Source organism: Syngnathoides biaculeatus, chromosome 10, assembly GCF_019802595.1.
Source record: "Syngnathoides biaculeatus isolate LvHL_M chromosome 10, ASM1980259v1, whole genome shotgun sequence".
NCBI lineage: Eukaryota > Metazoa > Chordata > Actinopteri > Syngnathiformes > Syngnathidae > Syngnathoides > Syngnathoides biaculeatus.
Window position 1 is genome coordinate 6,968,444 of NC_084649.1, and position 23,726 is coordinate 6,992,169.

A 23,726-nucleotide genomic window follows, 5' to 3' on the forward strand; every position below is an offset into this window, starting at 1 on the left:
GCATTTTTGGTCATTTACCACCATGATGAAGTATATACTATAGTACAAATCATACCTTACCATACCACGATTATGTGTCAGTGTATTTACATAAAGAATGCAAACCAGTTTTGTTAAACAACAACAGTTGGAGAGTGACCAGTGGAATTTCTCTCCATCCGTTGTCCAGAGTCCTTGCCCATCCCAGTTGACTTTGGGTGAGAGTGTGATTTCCATTATTCTTCACATTTAAAATAAATAAGTAAATAAATACAGCCAGCTACATAATAAGCATGTTACCCTGAAAGAATGACAAGTTCCCTCTTAATTTGAGCAATGAAACACAGCTGGTTTGCCACGAGATGAGGATTTACAGCAGCATATTAAGTTGCTGGGGCTGATAAAATGTTATGTAGCTAGCAGCTCGACAAATTCAGCACAAGTGAGCACAAGAGCATATGCATAATTATAATAATAAATAATTATATTAGAATGTTGAACAATACTTTACTATTCACTTGCTGGCAAAAGCACATTCATATGAATATCTACTAGAGATGAACTATTGGGAAAACATTTATATCACAATCGTAGTGACCCAATTGATCTGCTATTAGAATAATCACAAAAACAAAATATGACAGTTGCGTGCACCTAAGTATTGCAATTAGCTTGATTGTGAATATGTTCATCAAACACAGATACATTAGCTTACATTTTTTGCTTTGCAACCATGAAATGAATTGCCTGTCTACATCTGAGATGCCCAACACAAATCCAAGGTGACACGTTCTGATAAATACAACATTTTACTTATCAGGCAGTGCTCGCATGTCTTACACTCAGGAGCCAGGTTGTTACTATGAATTGAAGCTTGCACACATTTTGCAGTGGATTCACATAAACACACGCACACACACATACATTTCTGTTCTTTCCAAAAATCAGAATTTTACCCTTCTTGTCTGCTGGGTGTCCCCTGAGGCGATAGTTAGTTGGTCAATACCTCGACCCTCCCCTTATCCAGAGCGCTGAAATAACGCAGCAGTGAAGGAAGTTTGTGTTCATTCAGTTGAGCTTCGGTCATGACTGGAGCGTTGACGCTTGGACTTCTGCTGCTGTGGGGCAGCGCCTGCCTGTGGCTGCCCAGCCCTGCTCAGGGAGATTTGGTCATCCCTGGATCGGATGGAGCTGTCGAGGTAATACTGTATTCGGACTTCTGATATGTCATCTCAGATATGACACGGAGTTCATTTTGGGAAGCACGTTTCAGGAATGCTTTCTGATTTCTATCCTCCGTGTTTGTCTACTGTGTTTGTTATTATAGGAGAGAAGACATCTTGCTAGGTCACTGCAGGTATTTGTCAGACATTTTTGCACTGTGGTACCTTGAGTTGAGAAAAATACCAGTGTATTGTAAAATATAAATAGAAAAGTAGAATAAAGAAGAATTAAAAAAATAAACAGGTTTTATAAAAGTTAATTTGGCCAAACGTCTTACGTACACACTAACATTTGTATGATGTGTGCCTTCAAGGGGCGTTTCTTGATGTTCCCCAGCTCAGGTTGGCCATTTACCACAAAATTACTTCAGTTTTAGTGTCTGTTCCATGGTCTTTGTGAGTGTTTTAATTGTTTATTTTTGTTTTCGGCTGTTTGCCCCATTTACTAAACGGCTTACAGGGCATCGACTATTCTTTTGTTTAACTCCACTCAGACAGCGGTCTGTCTGAAGCTAGCTGCTAGCTCCTAACTCACATTTTGGCTCCTAACAAAAAGCTAAAAATCAGCCAACTCGGAAAAACTCAGAAAGGGGGCACTTAAGTTGAGGTGCCACTGTATTTGCATGCTGAGTGTATCTTATAATAAAAAAGACAAAGAGCTAGAGTGGAATATGAGGTTAAACGTAATTTACTCCAGGATGATGGTTAATTTCCAAATTTTCAGAAAGTCATGAAGATGCAAACAATCAGTTCCCATCTCAAACCGTCACCATCATACAGCAGAAGGAACTGTGAGGGCAAGGTTTTATGCAACATTACCTCAACAGTCACAAAAATGTAAAAAAAAAAGATAATGAAAGTACTTCACCTTTGATGACTGATGACAGACTCCAATGTAGGAGCGTCACACAAGGTGCCATTCAAGCCAGCTTTACTACTGGTTGAGATTCATTTTCAGGGTGCTTTAGTGCCCTCAAAAATTGACTAGAAACACCAATGATGCCGGAACGCTTAGGTAGCAGAAAATTGAGTAACGAGTGCAGACTTGAAGCAAAAAGCGACAGCAAAATTTTATATCTTTGGGGCTGCGCCTTCAGATATTCCATGAAAGGTTTAGTTTTTACTTTTTGCCTTCCTTAAAGAATTGTCCAAATAAATCCTGTAGAACCTTTGGGTGAGGAGATTAAATCATGTGGAAATCGTAAATAGTTGCACAAAGACTGTATTCATTAGTAGCCAAAGGGGCAGACTCGTAGCCAAACCGCCACCATCACATTTAAAAGATTTTTGAAGTGTGTGACCAGCATGGGTGTTATTATATTTCAAGAGCCCATATTTTGTCTTTTTAGAGCTCCATATAGTGACTCTCTAACATGGCCTTAGTGTAAAACTGTCAAGTTTCGTTTCCAAAAACACCTTGGTTTTGTCACAAGAGTGTCTAGAAAAGGCCCCTCTGACAGCTACTTCTGTTTGACCCAGATTTGTATCCACTCTCTTAATATTTGACTTAGACCTTTCCTCTGATTTTTTACCCTGTTGAGAAGACCCACTTGTGAGAGCATATGTGTTTGTTATGTTGACAGAACTGACTCATGGGCGAAGCAGTTGGCGGAGAGCTTGCTAGTGACATAGATAAGCACACGAAATTCAAATGACTTGATTTCAGGCCTTTTGGCAGAAAAAAAACAGAAAATTATATTTCACATTTGCTGAGCCGCTACACAACCATGAATCTTAACTATGTCTGGATTTTTGATTCATCATACCTGTCAAAATATAAAAACTACAGCCAACATTGGGTCTCACTTACAAGCAGGTTACCTCATCTATCATCATTATGATATATTGTATGACTGAAACTCTGGCTTGGTCAAATAATATGATTATGTCTGTAGATTAGTGGTGGTATTAGGGAAAGCTCCAACTTTTGCCGCCCAGAAGTACAGTATGTGTTACGTTATGTTCGGTGAAATGTCCTACACTTCAACTTAGAAAGAATATATGGTGTACTACCTTGCTAAGTAAGGTGACGTGACCAATGGAGGGACTTATGTGCTTGAGAGGTCGGTCTGTTCACATTACTTTTCTTTTTTTGTTTGTTTGTTTTTAATATCGACTTTGCTATTTTGTACTGAGCAGTCAGGACAGATATACAGTATGTGTCATGCTGTTAGTGGTGATCACCACAGTTTCCATTATGGCAAATGACCTCCAAAGTTTTGGACTTTACAGCACAGAAAACTTGGTTAGACTTAAGAGAATGCAGCTTCCAGTGGCCTAAAATGTGGTTCGTTGACACACCTATCCAAATCTGTAATGTCTTTTTCCTTTTTCAGAAAAGAAGTACGCAGGATCTCATGGTAAGAAAAAGATCTACTTGGATTACTGCGTTCTATTTTAATGGTATTGTCTATATGATACACTGATATAGTCACTTCCAAAGAGTATTTAATAACAGGTTGATTCCTTGCAGAATACCTTGAAAAAGCAGTGAGAATTTCTGATATTCTCATGTGAAATACTTTACAGCAGTTATCTTAACAATGTAAAATAGTCAACAGTAGGACAGCAGGGGATTTCTTTTAAGATTGTAAGCAACTCTACAGAGGCATGGTATATAGGCCAGGGAGGAGCCTGAATAATTAAATGTCAGTGACAAACTCCATAATGCACGAGCCTTGTGATGGACTGGTGACCAGTCCAGGATGTACCTGGCTTCTTGCCCAAACTTGGTTGGAAGAGATTCCATCTGAACTACAACATTAATGAAAACTAGCGCTGTAAAAGATGGACTGTTGAATTACTTACATCATGTAACTGTCCTCATCGCTTACAGCCATGCGACCTTGAGAACACCCGATCTCGTCAGATCTTGGAAGTTAAGCGGGTTTGGTCCTGGTTAGTACTTGGAAGGAAGACCGCCTGGAAATACCAGGTCCTGTAAGCTTCTCTCCTCGGCTACATGGAAAGGGGTTGCATCAGGAAGGGCATCCGGTGTAAAAACTGTGCCAAACAAATAAGCATTCATCTATGATGATACGCTGTGGCGCCCCCTAATGGGACAAGCTTAAAGGAAAAGAAGAAGATGGAACTGTCCTCATCCTCCATGAACTATGAAGTAGCTAACCCACTTTTTCAGACCTAATTCAATGTTGATTCCATTTTTGTCACTAAATAAAATCTTTGCCTGGGCAGAGGTCTGTGCTTGATTCGTTGACCTATTAGTTATACATAGTCGTAATAGGATTACAGTATTTTTCTGCAGGTCATATTTACCACTGGTTGCTAGGTGGAGTTCTTAGGTCTCAACCATAATTGCCCGATAGCACAATTGCTTGTGTGGGTTTGTTCAGCCTTGCATGTTCTAAAAATGCGTTAGGTTCACTGAACACAAAATTGTCGATTAGTGCCAATCTGGGTCTGAATGTGTGTTTTCCTGTATGTGTCTTGTGATTTGCTGGCAGCCAGTTCAGAATGTATTCGCCTTCTCACCTAAAGTTAGATTGGATAGGCTCATTCAAAAGAAAGCAAAAGAGCACCATATGTTGGGGCATTGTCTACCCTGGACAGGGGCCCCCACGTTGTTTCACTCCCACAACCCCTCCCTCTGTGGCAAGTCATCTAAGCATTCAATATCTTCCAATCCACCTTAAGATCTAGAAACAACTAAGAGGCTCTTTATTACGAGTAACATTTTTCCCACTACTAGTGACGTTTTTAGTCTACTGCACAATTATTAAACTACTGTGCTGCACTAGTAACACTACAAGGTCCAATGGAAGGTGGTAGTGGAGAATCTATTACTGGTATAATAGTCATTCTACGTGTGCTGTGTTGTCTTACAAGGGAGCACAAAGACATGGACCTTAAATTGGCTATCGACCTTCTATCCAGTTTGTCCTCACTAGTAGGACTTACTTTTACTTGTGAGCCAAAACTGTGCAGGAGTTGACAACTGTCTGTTAGTAGTACTACCAGTGACATTATAAATTTATACTAGTAAAAATCTAGTGCTTCAATACTATTACCAGTAGCATGCAATGTCAACTAGTGCCCAGTTTTACCTCACTAGTTACATACTGTCTAGTACCGTACTACCAATATGCCAGAGGTCTGCAACTAATGTCCAGAAATGTCATTCGGTAGTTGAAGTCAGTAACAAAAAAAGCCTCACTAGTAAGTCAGTCATTTGACAAGTGCACCGTAGTGGTCTTACTAGTGAGGGCAAAGAGTGTAGCGGTCCAAGGACCTCAAACTGGATAGCAAGAGAGTTGAATGAGTGTTCAAAATCGTTACGTCTCCCTCTCTTCTCTATCTCAGGTGGAGGTGCACAGTCTGAAGGTGGACTGTACTGTGACATCTCGTTTCGCTCACACCGTCATGACCTCTGTGGCTTTGAACAAAGCCAACATCTCGCAGGAAATCTTCTTCGAAGTGGACCTCCCAAAGACAGCCTTCATTACCAACTTCTCCATGTGAGGCCCTCAGGTTTTACCTTAACATGATATTTCACAGCAGGGGTGTCAAACATAGTGGAATTATATTTGCTCCCAGAGTGTCAGTTTTAACATAAATAAATCCTTCCATCCAGTTTTAAACATCGCTTATGCTGGTTAGGGACAAGAACCACTGGAGCCTATCCCAGTTGATTTGGGGCGAATAATGGACTACACCCTGAACTGGCCGCCAATCACTCCTAGGGCACATATCGACGCAGACAACCGTTCACACTCACATTCACAATGTCACTGAGTGGGAACTGAACCCATGCTGGCCGCACCAAAGTCAGGCGAATGTAGTGCTACACCATTGGTGACTTAAATTAAAATAAATAAATATTTAATTCCTTTGGGTTCAAACATATCACGGGCCACACTGTTGGTAAGGTGTTCATGAAAGGACCATTATGAGTGCAACCATATGCTGTACAATGTTTCTAATGTTTCATCACCTCAGACATCATTCATTCGTCTTCCGTTCCACTTGAACTTACTACAATTGCGGACATGCTGTAGTCTATCCCAGCTATCTTCGGGCAAAAGGTGGGGTGTGCCCTGAACTGGTCGCCAACCACTCGGGGGGCAGACATAAACAACTATTCGCACTCACATTCACACACCAAGGGACAATTCAGAGACTGCAATTAATGCATGTTTTTGGGGATGTGGGAGGAAACCGGAGTGCCCGGAGAAAAGCCACAAAGACACAGGGAGAACATGCAAACTTCACACAGCCAGGGCCGGGATTTGAACCCAAGTCCTCAGAACAGGAGGCAGATGTGCTAACCAGTCATTCACTGTTCCACTGCCTCATCATTGTATTACATATACACAACAAATTAACATATAACTAGTTTTGAAATCAGAAGTCAAGAATAATACAGTATAATTGTTCAATTTAACTATTGTTCAGAGTACTGCAAAAATAATTTTCTGGTGGCAGAAAATGCTCACAATACCACAACAGTATTGTATTTATTACAATCGGAATCATATTTATTTGTCAAAAACACATCATGACTGTCTGCAGTTGTTGGAACCAATTGATTACTACAGCAGGCAGATCTCTAAACAAAGGATATAAATACTCAGAACAGTCTAGACTCATCGAGGAAAGTAAGTGGACCAGTAGAGCATTAATCCTCATACAATGACAATTTGGAAATGATGCAGAGTCATCAAGTGATTGAATAGGACAGTTGGAAATTTTGCCATTTTTTTGGTTTCCTTCTGTAAACGATTCTGGCCAATAATATTCAGTGCAGTAATTGCCTTTCTGTACTGCACTTACTTGCAAGATTGCCTAGCAACCACTTTACGGTGTACCTTGTTTAGTCCCCTTCTAGTTTTACCAGAAGTCAAGGAAAAATGAAATGAAAGGGCAACTCTGGCCAGAAAACGTCAGTGTCGTGGAAAAATGTGGTGATAACCAGACAAACAATAATTTGGAAGCCATTTGTCGACAGGGGGAAGTTTGCCACGCCATTTAACTGATGTTCTCTACTTTTCCCAGGGAAATTGATGGTCAAGTTTATGTTGGACAGGTGAAAGAGAAAGAGAAAGCCAAGAAACAGTATGAGAAGGCAATTTCATCAGGACAGACTGCTGGACTGGTCAAGTAAGTTGGCAAAGGCAGCTTTGATTTTTCCTGGCTCAAGTTATGATGTCTTATTTTGTTCTCCTATCAAGAGCTTCTGGGCGGAAGATGGAGAAGTTTTCAGTGTCTGTCAACATTGCAGCAAATAGTAACGTCACTTTCGTTTTGACCCACGAGGAGCTCCTTCAGAGGAAAATGGGGCAATATGAAGTTCTGACCAGAGTGAAACCCAAACAGCCCATCCAGGAGTTTCAGGTTGACGCGGCTTCATGAGCCAATCTCACAACTGGTGCTTAATGCAGTCGGACAATTTTTGTTTCCTTTTGCGTCAGATTGTAGCGAACATCTACGAGCCTCAAGGCATTTCTTACGTTGACACCCACGCGACGTTCCTCTCCAACGAGCTGCTTCCCCTGGTGGAGAAAACTGTCACAGAGAAGAAGGTACATTTTGAGACAGTCATTAGTTAGATTTACAGTGTAGGTCCAATTGGTCAAGGCCGATTGAATGGCTATGTTGATTTTTTTTTTCAATTATTTGATCCTTCACTGATTTTGTTGGTTTACCCACCGACAAAGACATTACAACAGTCTATAATGTTAATGACTGGTATATTTTAACAGAGAGTGACAGAATATACAAAAATAACATTTAGAAAGTCATATAAAAACAATTTATTTCACAATTGATTTAATTATTCAAGTATTTGATCTCCCATCAAAACCTGACTTGGTACCACTTGTTGGCCAGAACAGAGAACAGATGATTTTTTTAGTTGATCACCAGGTTTGCACAAGTCTCAGGAGAAATTTTGGACCTGTCATTTGTAGGTCCTCTCCAAATCCGAACTTTTTGAGCCTGTGCCTTGGCAACTCGAAGCTTCAGATCCCTCCACAGATTATCTATGGGGTTTAGATCTGGGGAGTGGCTAGGCTACTCCATTATCTTTTTTAACTACTGGTCTCACTGCCTTGGCTGTGTGGTTTGGGTCATTCTTGTACTGGATGTGCCATCCATGACACATTTTACATTTTTTGGCTGAGATGATGAGGTTGTCACCGACTGTAGGATTTTCACAGTACGAGACTCCATCCATATCTCCCTTGTTGTGGTGAAGTTAACTGTCCCCTTTTTAGAGAAACAGCTCCACAAAAATATTGCTTCCCAATCAGATATTAATTGCCACACTTCAGATGGCTGTACATCATGGTGTAGTGTATCACCAATATTTTTCTTGGTGACTGTTAGGGTTGGGCATTGAGATTTGAGAAGCGATTACAACCAGGGCTAAGATTCCGTTTCCCCCAGAATTCTTCAAATCAAAACATTTCGGTTCCTAGTTTTAATGCCTACAGTCCACCGATCCCGAAGAAAAAAGTGACAAAAACTACTGAAGAAAAACGAACATCAAGATGTGCTTATGCCCAGTGGCAAACGTGTCTTAACTCTCTTAAAATGTAACCTCAGTGCAGTACCTGGATTAAGATTATGTTGCGCAAAAGAAGCTTTTACGATGTTTAGAAGTCAGATGTGCTCCCTCCCTCTCTGAGCCTCATCAGTCTATATTGGATGAAACTTCAGTCAAGTCAAGTCAATTGAGTGAGTGAAACAAAATTACATTTGAGTTCTTCAGAAGTTCTTTCTTGAGTTCTTTTGAGTTCATCCTCACATTTTATGGCAACATTGAGGCAGCTATCAAAGCAAAGCAAATTTATTGGTATAGCGCATTTCATACACAAGGTAACTCCATGTGCCTTACATGAAAAGAAGGATTTGAATACAAAGGGATAAAACATTTAAAACAGGAAAAAATTATAAAAATCAAAATATGTATATTATGTATATTTACTTTAGTTTTATATATTTACTTGAGTTCTTACCTGTGATGTATGAATTTATTTTTCGTGGCAAAATGCTGAGTTCCAGTACGTACCCTTCAAAATAAATGGGTTCATGCTTAAAACAGGAAGTCAAGTTAAAAGTTGCACATATAAGCATCCATCCAACAATCCATTTTATTTGCCGCTTATCCTCACAAGGGTCGCGGGGTGTGCTGGAGCCTATCTCAGCTGTCAACAGGCAGGAGGGATAGTACACCCTGGACTAGTGGCCAGCCAATCGCAGCTATCCATCCATTTAACTTGAATATTAAGTCAGTTGGGTTAGTTCCAAACAGTGCCTTTTGTGACCCAGGTTTGATACTGATGATACTGGTTCTTATTTTTATGCCGCAGGCTGGTAAGTAAGTGGATGTTTATTAATTTGGACACCCTTTATTTAAGGCATGTGGCCTTTTTTTTGACCCATCACCCAGAAAGAATCAGAACTGAGAATCATTTTAAACTGGAATTCAAATGAGAAAGATGAATCGAGACTTGAACTGCTCAAATTCAAAAAATGCTCAATTCTAGTGATTGTTGTCCCAGCTGCCTTGAGATCATTGCCATGATCTTCCCACATAATTCAGGTCTGAGGCCCAACTGTTCTCATAACCACTGCTACCCGATGAGGTTACGCATCTTCCATTTTCTAGTTTTGGCACCGAGTTGTCTCCTTCTCACCCAGCCTTTTACCAATGGTCTTTTAGCCAATGCCAGGCTTTTCCAGGTCTACAATCTTGTCCCCGATGTCCTTAGACATCCTAGCACGAGATAGATAGGTTGGTGTCCGAATAATTGTTGATGTAGGCAGGCGTCTTTTACGGGCAACAAGATGAGATACAGTATTGTGTGCGTCATTGTTACAGCCAACACGTTTAGATGAGCAGTAGTATTTTTCGAGTGATAGGGCTAGGCTGTGGGAGCCAGAATACTTTATTGTTGGTCGGGTGATGAAATACTTATTTCAATCAGTGAAATGCTAACCCATTTTTATCTTTTTAAAATGTGAATTTCTCGATCTTCTTCAAGATATTATTTTTCTCACAGTGAACATAAATTTACCATTAAAATTAAAGACCGCTCATGTCTTAATCCGTGAGTAAATTTACTAAAGCAGTGAGGGATCAAATAATTATTTCCTCCGCTGTATATCACCGATCGTAGTAGTACATATTTGGATGGTATCAAGCTTGCATCGACAGTATATACAGTCTGTCTGTTTACGCTGCACTCGCTAGGCTGATTTGAAATTTGGAAGAGGCCGGATTTTGATTTAAAGACATACGATTCTGTGCGCTCCCCGCGTTCACTGTCATTGAAATTGTCTCTTCAAACATACAGTGTCGATCCACCCTTTTGTTTTTTTGACATTTGACTTGGTTTGTCAAACTCTTTGGTCAACACATGTGAATGCTTCAGATGAAACTTAAAAAAAAACAAAAAAAACATCACAAGCCCACAGTGTGAATGAGTCTTTGATTGGCTTTGTTCTAAATGCTTTTTATTTTCAAGTCGATTGATAGGTTTTATTCTACTTTTAGGCACACATTGCCTTCTCACCAAGTTTAGAACAGCAGAGAAAGTGCCCCGGCTGTGGTGAAACATTGCTTGATGGAGATTTTATCATCAATTATGATGTGAACCGCGCAACAAGCCTCGGGGACATTCAGGTGAGCCATTAACTTCTTATTGCGGATTGTTCGGACAACCGCAAGGTGTTTGTCATTGGATTTACAGAACTTTTGTGTCCCTCAGATTATCAACGGATATTTTGTGCACTTCTTTGCACCACCCAACCTGGCAAGAGTGCCAACAAATGTGGTCTTTGTAATTGATAGGAGCGGCTCAATGTGGGGGAATAAAATACGACAGGTAACAAATGTTATGTTAAAACATTGTACGAACACACTGTGATACTTTGCAATTATTTTTATTTTGTAATATAAGAATAGATCAATTATTGTGTAAAAATTAGTCATCCAGACTTCTGTGGAACAGAGCTGGATATCAACTGAAAAAAAGGAAGAAGACTGGCTAATTTGGACTTCACAGATGACAACAATGGTGTCTAAGAGCCAAGCAGAACTGCAAAAGTAAAAAAAAAAATGGCTGGTCAAAGCAGCGACCAAAGTAGGAATATGATAAGATGTGAAAAAACAAAAACTATGACAATTAGCAGGACAAAAATAACAAGTAACAGGTCGTCTTCAAGACCAGACATGGCAGATCAATGTTGGATGGCAACAAAATGAAATTGGAGATCAGTTTAGCGACCTGGGCAGTTTCATATATAGCAAAGGTAATGTGGAAAATGAAGTTGTTTCCTGTGTAGTGAGTATTACCCAGTTGCCAAAATCTGCCCCAGAGCTTCATAGACTCCATTCTTCCAAGCGATCATGCTGTGAGACAGCCAGAAAGGTGACGTTAAGTCGACCCTATATGGACCCTAATAATATACAGTAGATCACAGTCTCATGAATATCGCAGGTTTAAAAAAAAAAAGAATCAATTTTCTTCAGTATCGAGCACCGCTAGCCCACACTATCCCTCACCAACACACAGCACACAATTTTAAGCCATTCAAACAAATTCCTTTTAAACTTTTCATTACATGCATTTTTGAGCCACTCATGAACACTTCGTAAATGAAGCACATAACAAACACGGAAACAATCATGTTCAACAAACAGGCCATGTCAGATGAATGAAGAAAACTGCATTTGTTTTTCTTGGTGTTTGCTTCAGGTTAGCACACAACCAGGAAGCATCAGAGAGGCTTTTGCCATGGGTTGGTCTCTTGCTGTTAGCACTCTGAAATCACTCCGCTAGCCGCTCTACTATTAGATGCATCTTCTGATGCCGCACGAGTACTGAACATTTTGAACAGAGTCTTGATAAGGTTTTGTTGGGCCTCCGAGGATTTCAAACTGGGACGTAGCACTTTTTTTTTCAGTCTTTGATTCAAAGCATTAGAAAAGCAACAAAATGTTGATTATCATAAGATGATCTCCATAAATTGTTTAATACAGAATGATAATTTATTTGCTTACATGGAGGACTCAGGAAATCAGAATTATTATTCTTGATCTATTCTTTGATGTGCTTTGCTTGCCCAACGTCAAACATGGGTAGAGTAGTACACACCACACAGAAGGCTTTTTTGAGATATTTGGCGAATGGTTGGAGACATAATCCTGGTAAAGTACCAAGTTAAGTAGACAGCCACCCATGTTCTGTGCACTGGCAGGCACATCACCAGGAAGTGAATTTAATCCACGCTCGCAATCTACATTCCCAAAGTTTGTATCCTACATGATTATTGTTTTGAAAAAGAGAACAACAGAAGTGTACATCAATGGGACATGTAAATGGTATGGCTGGTTTGAGTTTGATTAAAATGTAAACAAGAACAAGGAACGGAACACAGATCACTATGGCTTGGAATGTATAAAGGTATTTGAAAGCATGTTTTCTTTCCAGACCCGAGAGGCAATGCTAGCCATCCTTGAAGATCTGAAGGAGGAGGACTACTTTGCCATCATCCTGTTTGATGATCAAATCGATTGTTGGAAGGAAACAATGACCAAAGCGACAAAGGAAAACTTGTCAGAGGCCCAAGAATATATTAAATCATTGAGCGACAGAGGAGGTGAACAGAAGAACAACAATTTTGTGATAGTGTAAATGCTTTTCTTACTGTCGTTTTTCTAGGCACGAACATAAATGATGCATTGTTAAGAGGTGTGAGGATGCTGCTGACAGACAAAGCAGAGAAGAGAATCCCAGCAAGAAGCGTCGACATGATCATTTTACTCACTGATGGAATGCCCAATTATAGTGAGCATTCACTGTTTTGTCTCTCAATTTTCGTGGAATGATCTGCATTTGCTGATTACTTATTCAAAGGGAGTTGTCATTTCTATGCTTGGTATTATTGAATATAAGCATTTTTGTCTTAAGGTGAGACTAATCCAAAAAAGATCCAGGCCAACATGCATGCTGCCAACAGTGGAAACATGAGCCTATTCAGTCTTGGATTTGGAAATGATGTGGATTATGGCTTCTTGAATGTGCTGAGTCAAGAAAACAAAGGACTGGCTCGTAGAATCTTTGAGGGCTCAGATGCAACTCTTCAACTGAAGGTGGGGACTAGAGGCTGCGCATTAATTTTACAGTATTGCTATCAGCACAACCTTTACGAATGTGGTAACACAATACGCCAATATAGGACAGTATGGTGGAAATCGCTCAAGAATCTCAGTCTGAATTGATTTGTCCATCCATCCATACATTGATTGTAAAATAAAAAATTTCCACAATAAATAACGCAAATAAAATTAAGAGATACTTGATTTATTATGCAATTTTGTTACTGAAGCTTTGATGTAACCCACCTCATACACTAATCTGGGGTAACGATGTTGCCGGAGTCTTTCACTAACCTATGTTAATGGCGCACTAGAGGCTTAATTACAGTAGATACATGAATGAAAAACATTTCTTGGCCGTAAATCTGAAGCAAAGAAATGAAAAACAATAATTATGGTGGTAACAGAGCCTCCAATCTTGTGCTGCATGACAACATATTCTTACACAACTGTGCAAACTAGTTTATTGCATATGTTAACCAGTGCCTGTGTAGATTAATAACTGTAGTGTTAACATAATAAAAGTGTAAAATAAGTAATCTGTTTAAAATGTAAAAACAATATGTTGTGACTTGCCCTTAAATTTGAAGACAAGTGACGCACACAGTAACCCATTTAATGTAATTATTTTTATTATTATTGAAGGCGTGTAGCCTCACACATGAACCGTGGTTGAATACCCCTTACAAAATGTCTGTATAAATTTATTCCAGGGTTTCTATGACGAAGTTTCCAGCCCGCTGCTTTCTGAGGTGAATTTACGTTACCCGGACAACGCGGTGGAATCCCTGACCACCAATCACTTTAGCCAGTTGTTTAATGGTTCTGAAATCGTGGTGGCTGGTCGATTGATGGACAACAAACTGGACAACTTCCTGGTGGAAGTGGTTGGCCAAGGGGTGAGGCCTTCTCTAACTTTTGTTGAACTTTTCAACACACTAATATTGAATCCTCCCTAACAAGCTGACAGGATTTGTTTTTAGTCCGCCAGTCCCATATTCCATATATGGATGTTGCTTGCAGAAGATATTGCTTCTTAAACTGTTTTCCTGGTTGATAGTTCGAGGAAGACTTCCAAGTGCAGAGCCAGACCAGTGCTCTGGATTGGGGCACTATTTACCCTGAGGAAGAGTACATCTTTGGGGATTTCACAGAGCGCCTATGGGCTTACCTCACCATACAGCAGCTATTGGAGAAGAGGTCAGAGATTTAGCTCAGATATAAGAAAATGAACCATTGCCATCTATATTGCTGGCCCAACTGAAGTCTTTGTGACAAAAAAAAAAACAAGGTATCATTCCTGGTCACATTTACGTCAACACATTTTGCTAGGCAGGGTTCATAAGGTTGAATCCTATAGTTTCCTCACAGCATGTGTGTTTAGAGACCCTTTCCCCAAAAAAATTGAATGTCATGGAAAAATTTATTTATTTCCATAACTCCTGAGAAAGAGTTAAACTTTCATAGATTATAGATTAGGGGCCCACAATTTAAACTACTTCAAGTGTTTATTTGGTGCATAATTTGGCCTTCTAGCTCATAAAACCCACAACATCAGGAATTTACAAAATTGAATACTGTGAAAAAATAGTTTACTTTTCAATTTTTGTTGGGGTAAAAAAGAAATCAGGGTCACATTACTCAATCAAAATATGGTACAGCACTTTCAAAACGATATGTTGATCTTCAACACTTGGTTGGGAATCTCTTTGCTTTAGTCACTGCCTAGCCGCCCCGGTGCATTGATGCTATTAGCCTGTGGTATTCCATGAGAGTTATGGAAGCCCAAATTTACTTGATGCATGCCGTCAGTTCTTCTTTGTGTTTGGGTCTGGTGCCCCTCATTTTCCTCTTGATAATATGCCAGTTTAGATCTGGCAAGAAGCACTGTGATGGCATGGGCATCAGACCAGGGTTTGGTGTTTCTGCCAGTCTGAGCAGGGACCATGTCCTGCTGGAAGATGAAATCCCCATCTCCATGCAGATCCTCAGCAGAAGTAATCGTGAAGTCCTTTCAAACATTCTGGTAAACTGTTCCAGTGACCTTGGGTTTAAGAAAGGTGAGTTTACCAGCACATCCACCCCAACTCAATCGTGACTGATTGTGGATATTCCACATTGGTCCTCAAGCAGCTTGGGTTCTACTCTTCACCAGTCTTCCCCCAAACCCTTGAACCTTGATTCCTGAATGAAAGGGACACTTTGGTTTCATTGGAAAAAGCGGACCTGCGACTACCAAATTTTATGATACCTGAGGAAACCAGTGCAGGTGCTTTGACTTTAGTCGATCATTAGTGTGTGACAGTTTAAAAAATTTTTGGACTGCAAAAGTTCGGTGGATTTCTTCACAGTTTTCAAATATTTTGAATTCCTGATTTCCTGGCTTTTATAAGCTGTAACCCCAAATTCTGTAAAAAAAAAAAAAAAAATATATATATATATATATATTTAAATTATTTAAAGTTTTCAATTATATTAATTTTTTGGGGGGAAAGTGCCTTTACAAGTGTACATACTGTATGGTAGAGTTAAAAGTAATAGCAGTCCAATGTGACTAACCAGATTAATCCACGTTTTCTGGATATTTTTATTGCTATATGTCAAACAAGTTACCCGTAGGTGAAGTAGATACTCAGAAAGCCAACAAGACCCAGCAGTGATGATTTACACACTCTTAAGGCTGTGCAATTGGGCACTTTGTTGAAAGGGGTGTGTTAAAAAATTGCAGTGTGCTGTTGACTTTACAAACTCAAAAATATTTTGTACAACCATTTTTGTTTCTAGGATTTACCAATGCTTCTAATCACTAAGCTAATATTTAGTTGTATGACCACTGATTTTTTTATTTTTTCTGATAACCGCTTCACATCTGTGTGCCATGTCAACCAACTTGTAGCACCTTTCAGCTATTTTTCCACTCCAAGATTCCTTAACAACATTCCACAATTGATTTACATTTCTTTGTTTTGTTTCAGAAAACAGCATTTTTGATGTCACCACATAAGTTCTCAATAGGATTCTGGTCCGGGGATTTAGCTGGCCACTTCATGATATTCACTTTGTTGGTTTGGAACCAAGACTTTACATGTTTCCTAGTGTGTTTGGGGTTATTGTTACCCATTTGAAGGGCATGTCCTCTTCAGCATAAGGCAACATGACCTCTTCAAGTATTTTGATATATGCAAACTAATCCAACTAATAAACAGGCCCAACAACAGTAGGAAAAACTTGCCCATATAATGATGCTTGCACCACCATGCTTCACTGTCTTCACTGTTTACTGCAGCTTGGATTTAGAGTTTGACCCAAAAAGAACAAGTTTATTCCCGTCAGTCCACAAAATGTTCCTTCATTTCACTTTAGGCCAGTTTACGTGTTCTTTGGCAAATTGTACCCTCTTCTGCACATGCCTTTTTCTGTTTTTTAAAGCAGAGGGACTTTGCAGGGGATTCTTGTCAATACATTTGTTTCACATAGATGTCTTCTCACCGTCACAGTACTTTCTGGTAACGCCAGAGTGTCTTTGATCATCCTGGAGCTGATCTATGGCTGAGCCTTTGCCGTTCTGGTTATTCTGTGATCCGTTTTGATAGTTGTCTTCCATTTTCTGGCACGTGTCTCTGCTTTTGCTCTCCATTTTAAGGCATTAGAGATCATTTTAACTGAACAGCCTGTAATTTTTCACCCCTCTTTATAAGGTTTTCCCTCTCCAATCAAACTTTTAATCAAAGTACACTGTTCTTTTGAACAATATGTTGAACAACCCATTTTCTCAGGCTTTCAAGGAGAAATGCATATTCAACAGGTGCTGGCTGCGTCCTTAAATAGGGGCCACCTGATTCACACCTGTTTTTCACAAAATGGATGACCTCTGATTGAATGCCATACTGCTATTTTTTAACGCACCCCTTTCAACAAATTGCCCATTTGTGCAGCCTTTTAAAAAGTGCGTATATCATGTATGCTAGGTCTTTTTTTGGTTTTCTGAGGGTCTACTGCACCTCCTGGTAACTTGTTTGACATGTCGGAATAAAATAAATACTGAAAATGTGGGTTAATCTGGTTAGTTACATTGGACTTCTATTATTTTCAACACTACTGTATGTATCTATATTTAGTGTTTTATGTGTATGTACAGTATTCATGTATACCATCCATTTTCTCTACCGCTTACCCTTGCTCGGGGCACAGGCGTACTGGATCCTATTCCAGCTATCTTCAAGTGAGGGGCGGGGCACACCCTGAACTGGTCGCCAGCCAGTCGCGGTGTCCATGTTCTCAAGAACATCCATTTTTTTCCCGGCCCTGCCTGTGTGGAGTTTCCTCCCACATCCTAAAAATATGCGTGGGAGGTTGTTTGATTTAGGATGATTCTAAATTGGCCTTCAGTGTGCGTGTGAATGTCTGTTTGTTTACATAAGCCCTGGCAACCAAATCAGGGTGTATTCCGCCCTTCACCCAAAGATAGCCGGAATAGCCTCCAGCATGCCTGCGATACGTTTGAGGAGAAGTAGTGGAAATAATAGATGAATGGATCAATATCCTACATGTATATAATAAGTATAATGTAATTGTTTTTCTTACAGCAAGAGTGGTACAATGGATGAAAAATCCAATGCCACAGCCAGGGCCTTGGAAATGTCCCTACAGTACAATTTCGTCACCCCTCTCACCTCCATGGTGGTCACCAAGCCTGAGACTGAGGACAAAACAGATAGCCCTCTCATTGCTAATAAGATGACTGAGGGTGAGACACGGAAAAAATCTGCATGCTTTTAATTACTCACTAATGGTTACTACTTTGAATCCTGAGAAGGTAGTCTGGTCTGGCTATACCAACGAATTCCATTTTTCATGTATATGTCAAATGTGTAGTTATCTGTAGTTATGTTTTTGCAATTTCTTTTTTTGGGTCAAAGCAGCAAAAGCATGCTAAAAGACTTTTTTTGAACAAGGTTGACAAACACAACACTGCACCCCTCCCCCCCAAATAGAATAAAACAAATTGTCAGGCTACAATTAGAAAGCTTTAATGGAAAGGAATTTCACCATTCAGCATGACAATAGCCTCTAACATTCATCTGAGTCAACAAAATTTGTAATTGTCTGGCCAGAACCCAGTGGAAAAGCTTTGGGGTGATCTGAAGAGCCACGTGCTAAAGTGACGTTTCTGCAATCATTAAGATTTACAGAACTTTTGCAAGGAAGAGAGCGCTCATATTGCCAAATTAATATTAACATGCTAGTCTCCTACACAGAAAGACTGAGTGCAATTGTCCAAAAAAGGTGCTTTACCAATGTTTTAGTTTATGACTTTATGAACTTATCGAACATTTTCCATTTATTTTCCTTAATACAGATTTGTTCCTTATTGCTAAATTGGACCATTTATAATTCAGATTCCTTGGTTAAAACTTGAAATCACTGAATCACAGAAAAATGGAAATGAAAAAGCTAGGAAATAGCAATTTATTTTCCCTTCTTTTTCTTTGACAGAGGAAAGACAACGAGCAGACCGATTCTGTAAGAATTTTCTTTTTCTTTCTTTCTTTCTTTCTTTCTTTCTTTCTTTCTTTCTTTCTTTCTTTCTTTCTTTCTTTCTCCAAACTACATACACACACTGCACTTGTGTGTTTCTGGAGAGAATTCAAATTGATATATTTCTTTTTTAATCAGCTGGCCTGGCCCATCATGGGTACTCATCACCCACATATTTAGGTAAGTACTCTGTTGTGTATTTATGCAAAACCGAACTGCATTTTATGACTCGAATTGGATTTGTCTCTCTGCAGTGGATGGAGATCCCCATTTTGTCATTGAGCTCCCAGACAAAGATGATGCCCTGTGTTTCAACATCAATGACAAACCAGGAACTATTTTCACCCTAGTCGAAGACACAAAGTCAGGTAACACCAAATATAATGCATTTCCAAATGTAAAAAATAAAAATTTATTATTTTCCATAGCCTACTATGTCAAAAGGGTAAAAGGCCAAGATTGTTTGCGTTCTCACTGTTAGACACGCCAACCTACAGTAAACTGTAGCGTGCAGTCTAACACCGACAAAGGCCATTAAGTGTTGTTTCCGCATTCCTTAGGTATTTTGGTGAACGGCCAAATCATTGGAGACAAGCAAATTCCTGTTGATGGAAAAATCAATACCTACTTCTGGCGTTTTGGCATAATTCATAAAAGTTTTGGAGTGAGATTGGAAGTGAGCACGACAAGCATTTCAATGCTCGAAGATGGCAAGCGGGTCAATCTGCAGTGGTATAACACGACTTCCCTCAAAGGAGACAAGTGAGTCCTTGGACCTGCATCAAAATATCTATCAAGTTCCTTTGGTGTCCTCATTAGAGTCATTAGAGCCATCTTGGAAATGTAACGGAATAATGAAACTCAGAGGTCTTATTATAAGTTGTGAAACATTTCCACACACACCAGCAAAATAATAACTTTCCAAACATGTTTCCTTCATTTTGTGCAAATTTCCTTCACGTTTTTTTTCCCCGCTGTCCTCCCTGTCATCATCACCATTGGGTAAATGCCCCCTAATGCTTTCAGTAAAATTACCTGAATTTTGTATTTCCTAAATGGATTCTGAGATAGAGCATAGTTTCAGAGTAGGAGTTTGCACTTGTGTTTGGTAATTTGGCTCTTGTCGAGATTAATGTGCATTCTGTGAAAACCCCAAAAAAATAATGTCACTTTATATAACAGCCTATCAGAAAATTGAAATGTGAGAGTACACCAACGGCTTGCTAACTGAATCATGTTGCTAAGTGAGCGTTCACCATGGGCTCGCTAAATGCAAACATAAGCCAAAAATGTCCACCCTATCAACAAGCTGTTTACATCTCCTTTTTTTTTTTTTTGCAGTTATTTAAAAAAAATGTTTTCATTTTTGCTTGAACAATATGTTTTTTCAAGTGAGATATCTATATTAAGATAAGGAATTTTAAGTTCACTGGAAAATGTCAACTTTTTGGGGTGAAAAGACGCATTTTGGTGATCCAGACTGGATATGTTGATTAGGACCCTGTCCGACTGAGATCTTATCGGTCTCAAAACAAACACACAGCTATCCTCATGTCTCTGCTTTCCTCATCTCTCCCTTTCTCCTTAGCGTGGATATTCTCTTGACCAAGGACCGCAGCCTAACAATAACGCTAAAAGATTCGGTCAAGTTTTTGATCCTGCTACATAAAGTGTGGAAGGACCACCCCTTCCACCGGGATTATTTGGGTTTCTACACACTGGACACCCACCTCCTGTCGCCTTCTGTTCACGGTCTGCTAGGTATTACAACGCATGCACTCTTCAAGTCGATATGGTGGAACCGTCGATGTTAAATTGTACAATCAGAAATTCATGAATACAGTATGGGTAAAAGTCACCCAAAAACTTCGTATGGGATGTCATGCGATTGCCACCGTAACTCATTTGACTTCAGATCAATGAAAAACAAAGCATGTGTTTATCTTTTTTTCAGACATTTTATTAAATTATTTGGTGATGACACCACAGTTTACCAGTTATGGAAAAACTGAGATATGTAAAGATTTCAACCAGAAAGGCACTTGCAGTGCCGCTAACCTGACTAATAAGTTTTATATTGCTTTTGATAAAGGAGGAACAAAATGTAAGAAATTTAGGTTTGTTGAACCTGTAAAACCTGCTTCACAATGATCAAGATGGCACTGGACAATCATAATTCCCTTAACACACTTTGAACCAACTCACCAACTCACTGCAATGTGAAATCTGGGAGCGAAGGTTGATTTTGAGATGCAAAAGATACATTATTTTATTGAACCCCAAACAGCATTATGAGATCGTCCAGGAAAGAGCCGATAGCCCTGGTCGCTGTTGCTAGATTATAATAAGATACTGTAAAAAGAGGAAATAAATGAGAGGCTGTTTCATAAATGGTACTTTTGGATTTCGACAACAGAAACTCTTTTTGCTTCACTCTTTAGCCATAGGTGCATGTGAAATTCTATAAAAAAATGTCATCCATTTTCGTAAAATAGAATAGATATACGATATACTCTACTGTAGTACTTGGGAGGATAAGAATGACGTGGTGAATACGCAAATACCAAACAGGTTGGCTGTGATTCACATCCAGAAGCTGTTTGACTGTGAGTCATGTTAGTCACATGCCACACTCTGGCTTCCACTTATAAAATAGTGTACGCTCTACCCCTGTGATACATCTCTGTACATCAATCAGTACATTCTGAACTGGTCGTCAGCCAAGCGCAGAGCACAGATAGAAATGACATTTTAAATACATAGTCCTGTTTTTGGTCAGTACGACAATCTCAGCTAAGAACTTCCCGTGGGTCGTTTGCACGTTCTCCCCATGATTGTGTGGGGTTTCTACTCGGGTGTCCACCCGCATGCTAAAAACAAACTCCATGTTAGGTTATTTGAAGACTACTTTTTCCAGTGGTGTGCGTCAATGTTTGTCCAATTGTGCCCAGCGATTCACCCGCAACATCAGTGAGAACAAACACTATTGAAAATACTCTCATGAAGATTAGCAGTTCATAAAATAGATGGCTGGATCTAGATGAACAGAGGGATCGATGGGTTAGATGTATTTGGTCTTCCATTGAGGGGAAAAAGAAGCAGACGAGTGACAAGATCCAAGACGTAAATGCAAGTTGATATTAGATTGGTGACCCGTTTTTTATTTTCCAGGTCAGTTCTACCATGGAATTGAATATGAAGTCACCAACTTGCGTCCAGGAGAAGTCCCGGAGAAGCCAGACGCCACCATGTTTGTCAAGGGACACGAGCTCAACGTGACCAGGTAAGAAGTCGGTGGTGTTCTAATACAGTGATTCCCAAACCGTGTGTCGGGGTACATTAGTGTGCCATGAGCACTCTTCAGGTGTGTCGTGGGAAGTTATCCAATTTTATGTAATTGCTAATTGCATTTATTGCCAAGAAATAACGTATCTTTATTCATCTGTTTATGCCAGTGAGGCACAATGACAGACAGAACAAAAAAAATTCTCTTCTATTAGATAGCAGGAAGTACATACAGTAATTAATCGATCCATTTTTGGTGACATTTACTTTTGTTTGTGTGCCATGGGATTTTTCTATGGTAAAATATGTGCCTTGGCTCTACGAAGGTTGGAAAACACTGTTCTAATATAAGCGCTGTTGTTTCAACATGTGACCACATTTCATCAATGGTGTGATTTCCTCAACCACAGGGGGTGGCAAAGAGACTTCAGAAGAGATGTAAAGAATGGAGAAAATATTACCTGCTGGTTCATTCATAATAATGGGACGGGCATCATTGATGGAGAGGCCTCGGACTACATTGTGTCTGGTCTCTTTAAAACTGTATAGAAAAGTCACCTAATTGTTTGTCTTTTTCCTTCAATGACAAAACACTGATCTAATCAGTGGAATTCATTGCATGAAATAAAATACTACTGTAAATATTCAAAACTTTGGATTTATTCTTTTTTTTACATCATATCAGAATCAGAAATTATCTTAATTGGTAAGCGAAAAGTGGGTCAACACACACACACGCACTCACACACACACACACACACCACACACACACACACACACACACACACCACACACACACACACACACACACACACAAAGGCAGTAATTGTGACAGCAAGGCCACAACTAATGTTAACCAACTTACCTTTAAAATGAAAAGGGTTTGATAAGAGGTAAAACAAATAAATAAATGGTCATAAATAATATTTTAAATTAATTTTAACTAATGTCCCATCCTGGAGCTGTCACCTTATCGTGATGGAGGGGTTTGTTTTTTCGTGTTGTGTTAGAAGCTAAATTGTCTGGGGCTTCATGCCCCTGGTAGGGTCAACCATGGCAAACAGGTCCTAATGTTGATGGACCAGACAAAGCATGGCAAAAGACCCCTGTGATGAATATTAATTGATTTAGGTTTCCCTTGCCCGGACCTGGGTCACCAGGTCCCTCCTCTGGAGCCAGGGTTGGAGGTGAGGTTCAAAGGCAAGCACCTGGTGGCCAGCCCTGCCCCCATGGGGCCCGGCGAGGCACAGCCCGAGAGTAAGCAGGGAAAGCAAAGCAATGGAAATGTATTTTTTATAGCTCATTTCATACACAGGGTAAGTTCATGTGTTTTACATACTTAAATGTTTGAACACAAATAGATAACATATTTAAAACAGGGAAAAGGAAAATAAAGATAAAAATAAAAGTACAAGGAAAACAGCGTAGAGTGCAAAACACATCATTAAAAAGTGGAAATACTGCATTAATCATGAGCTTAAAAAGAAGAGTTTTCAACCTGGATTTAAAAACATTTACACTTGGGGCTGACCTCCTCACCTCTGTTGGCAACTTATTCTATTTGTGTGCATCATAAT

The 23,726-nt window shown here is 39.6% G+C and overlaps 1 protein-coding gene and 1 pseudogene across 2 annotated transcripts; both read left to right on the forward strand.

The window, feature by feature from the left end:
* Positions 1-95: 95 nt before the first annotated feature.
* On the forward strand, positions 96-22,774 carry LOC133506915 (inter-alpha-trypsin inhibitor heavy chain H3-like). 2 transcript variants are annotated; one of them, XM_061831280.1, is made up of 22 exons: positions 96-1,178; positions 1,307-1,336; positions 3,539-3,562; positions 5,523-5,677; positions 7,215-7,319; positions 7,391-7,553; positions 7,631-7,741; positions 10,720-10,848; positions 10,934-11,050; positions 12,659-12,827; positions 12,890-13,015; positions 13,139-13,320; positions 14,040-14,225; positions 14,387-14,526; positions 17,913-18,073; positions 18,823-18,849; positions 19,003-19,044; positions 19,119-19,232; positions 19,425-19,626; positions 20,453-20,625; positions 22,036-22,147; positions 22,560-22,774. In XM_061831280.1, exons 1-22 carry the CDS (start codon positions 1,065-1,067, stop codon positions 22,696-22,698), a joined length of 2,721 nt encoding a protein of 906 aa, XP_061687264.1. In that variant the 5' UTR covers positions 96-1,064; the 3' UTR covers positions 22,699-22,774. The 2 variants fall into 2 exon arrangements, with proteins under 2 accessions (XP_061687264.1, XP_061687265.1); XM_061831281.1 differs by lacking the exons at positions 96-1,178; positions 1,307-1,336; positions 3,539-3,562 and having other exon boundaries at positions 5,614-5,677; positions 7,246-7,319.
* Positions 4,031-4,149, forward strand: LOC133508193 (5S ribosomal RNA; annotated as a pseudogene).
* Positions 22,775-23,726: the final 952 nt, after the last annotated feature.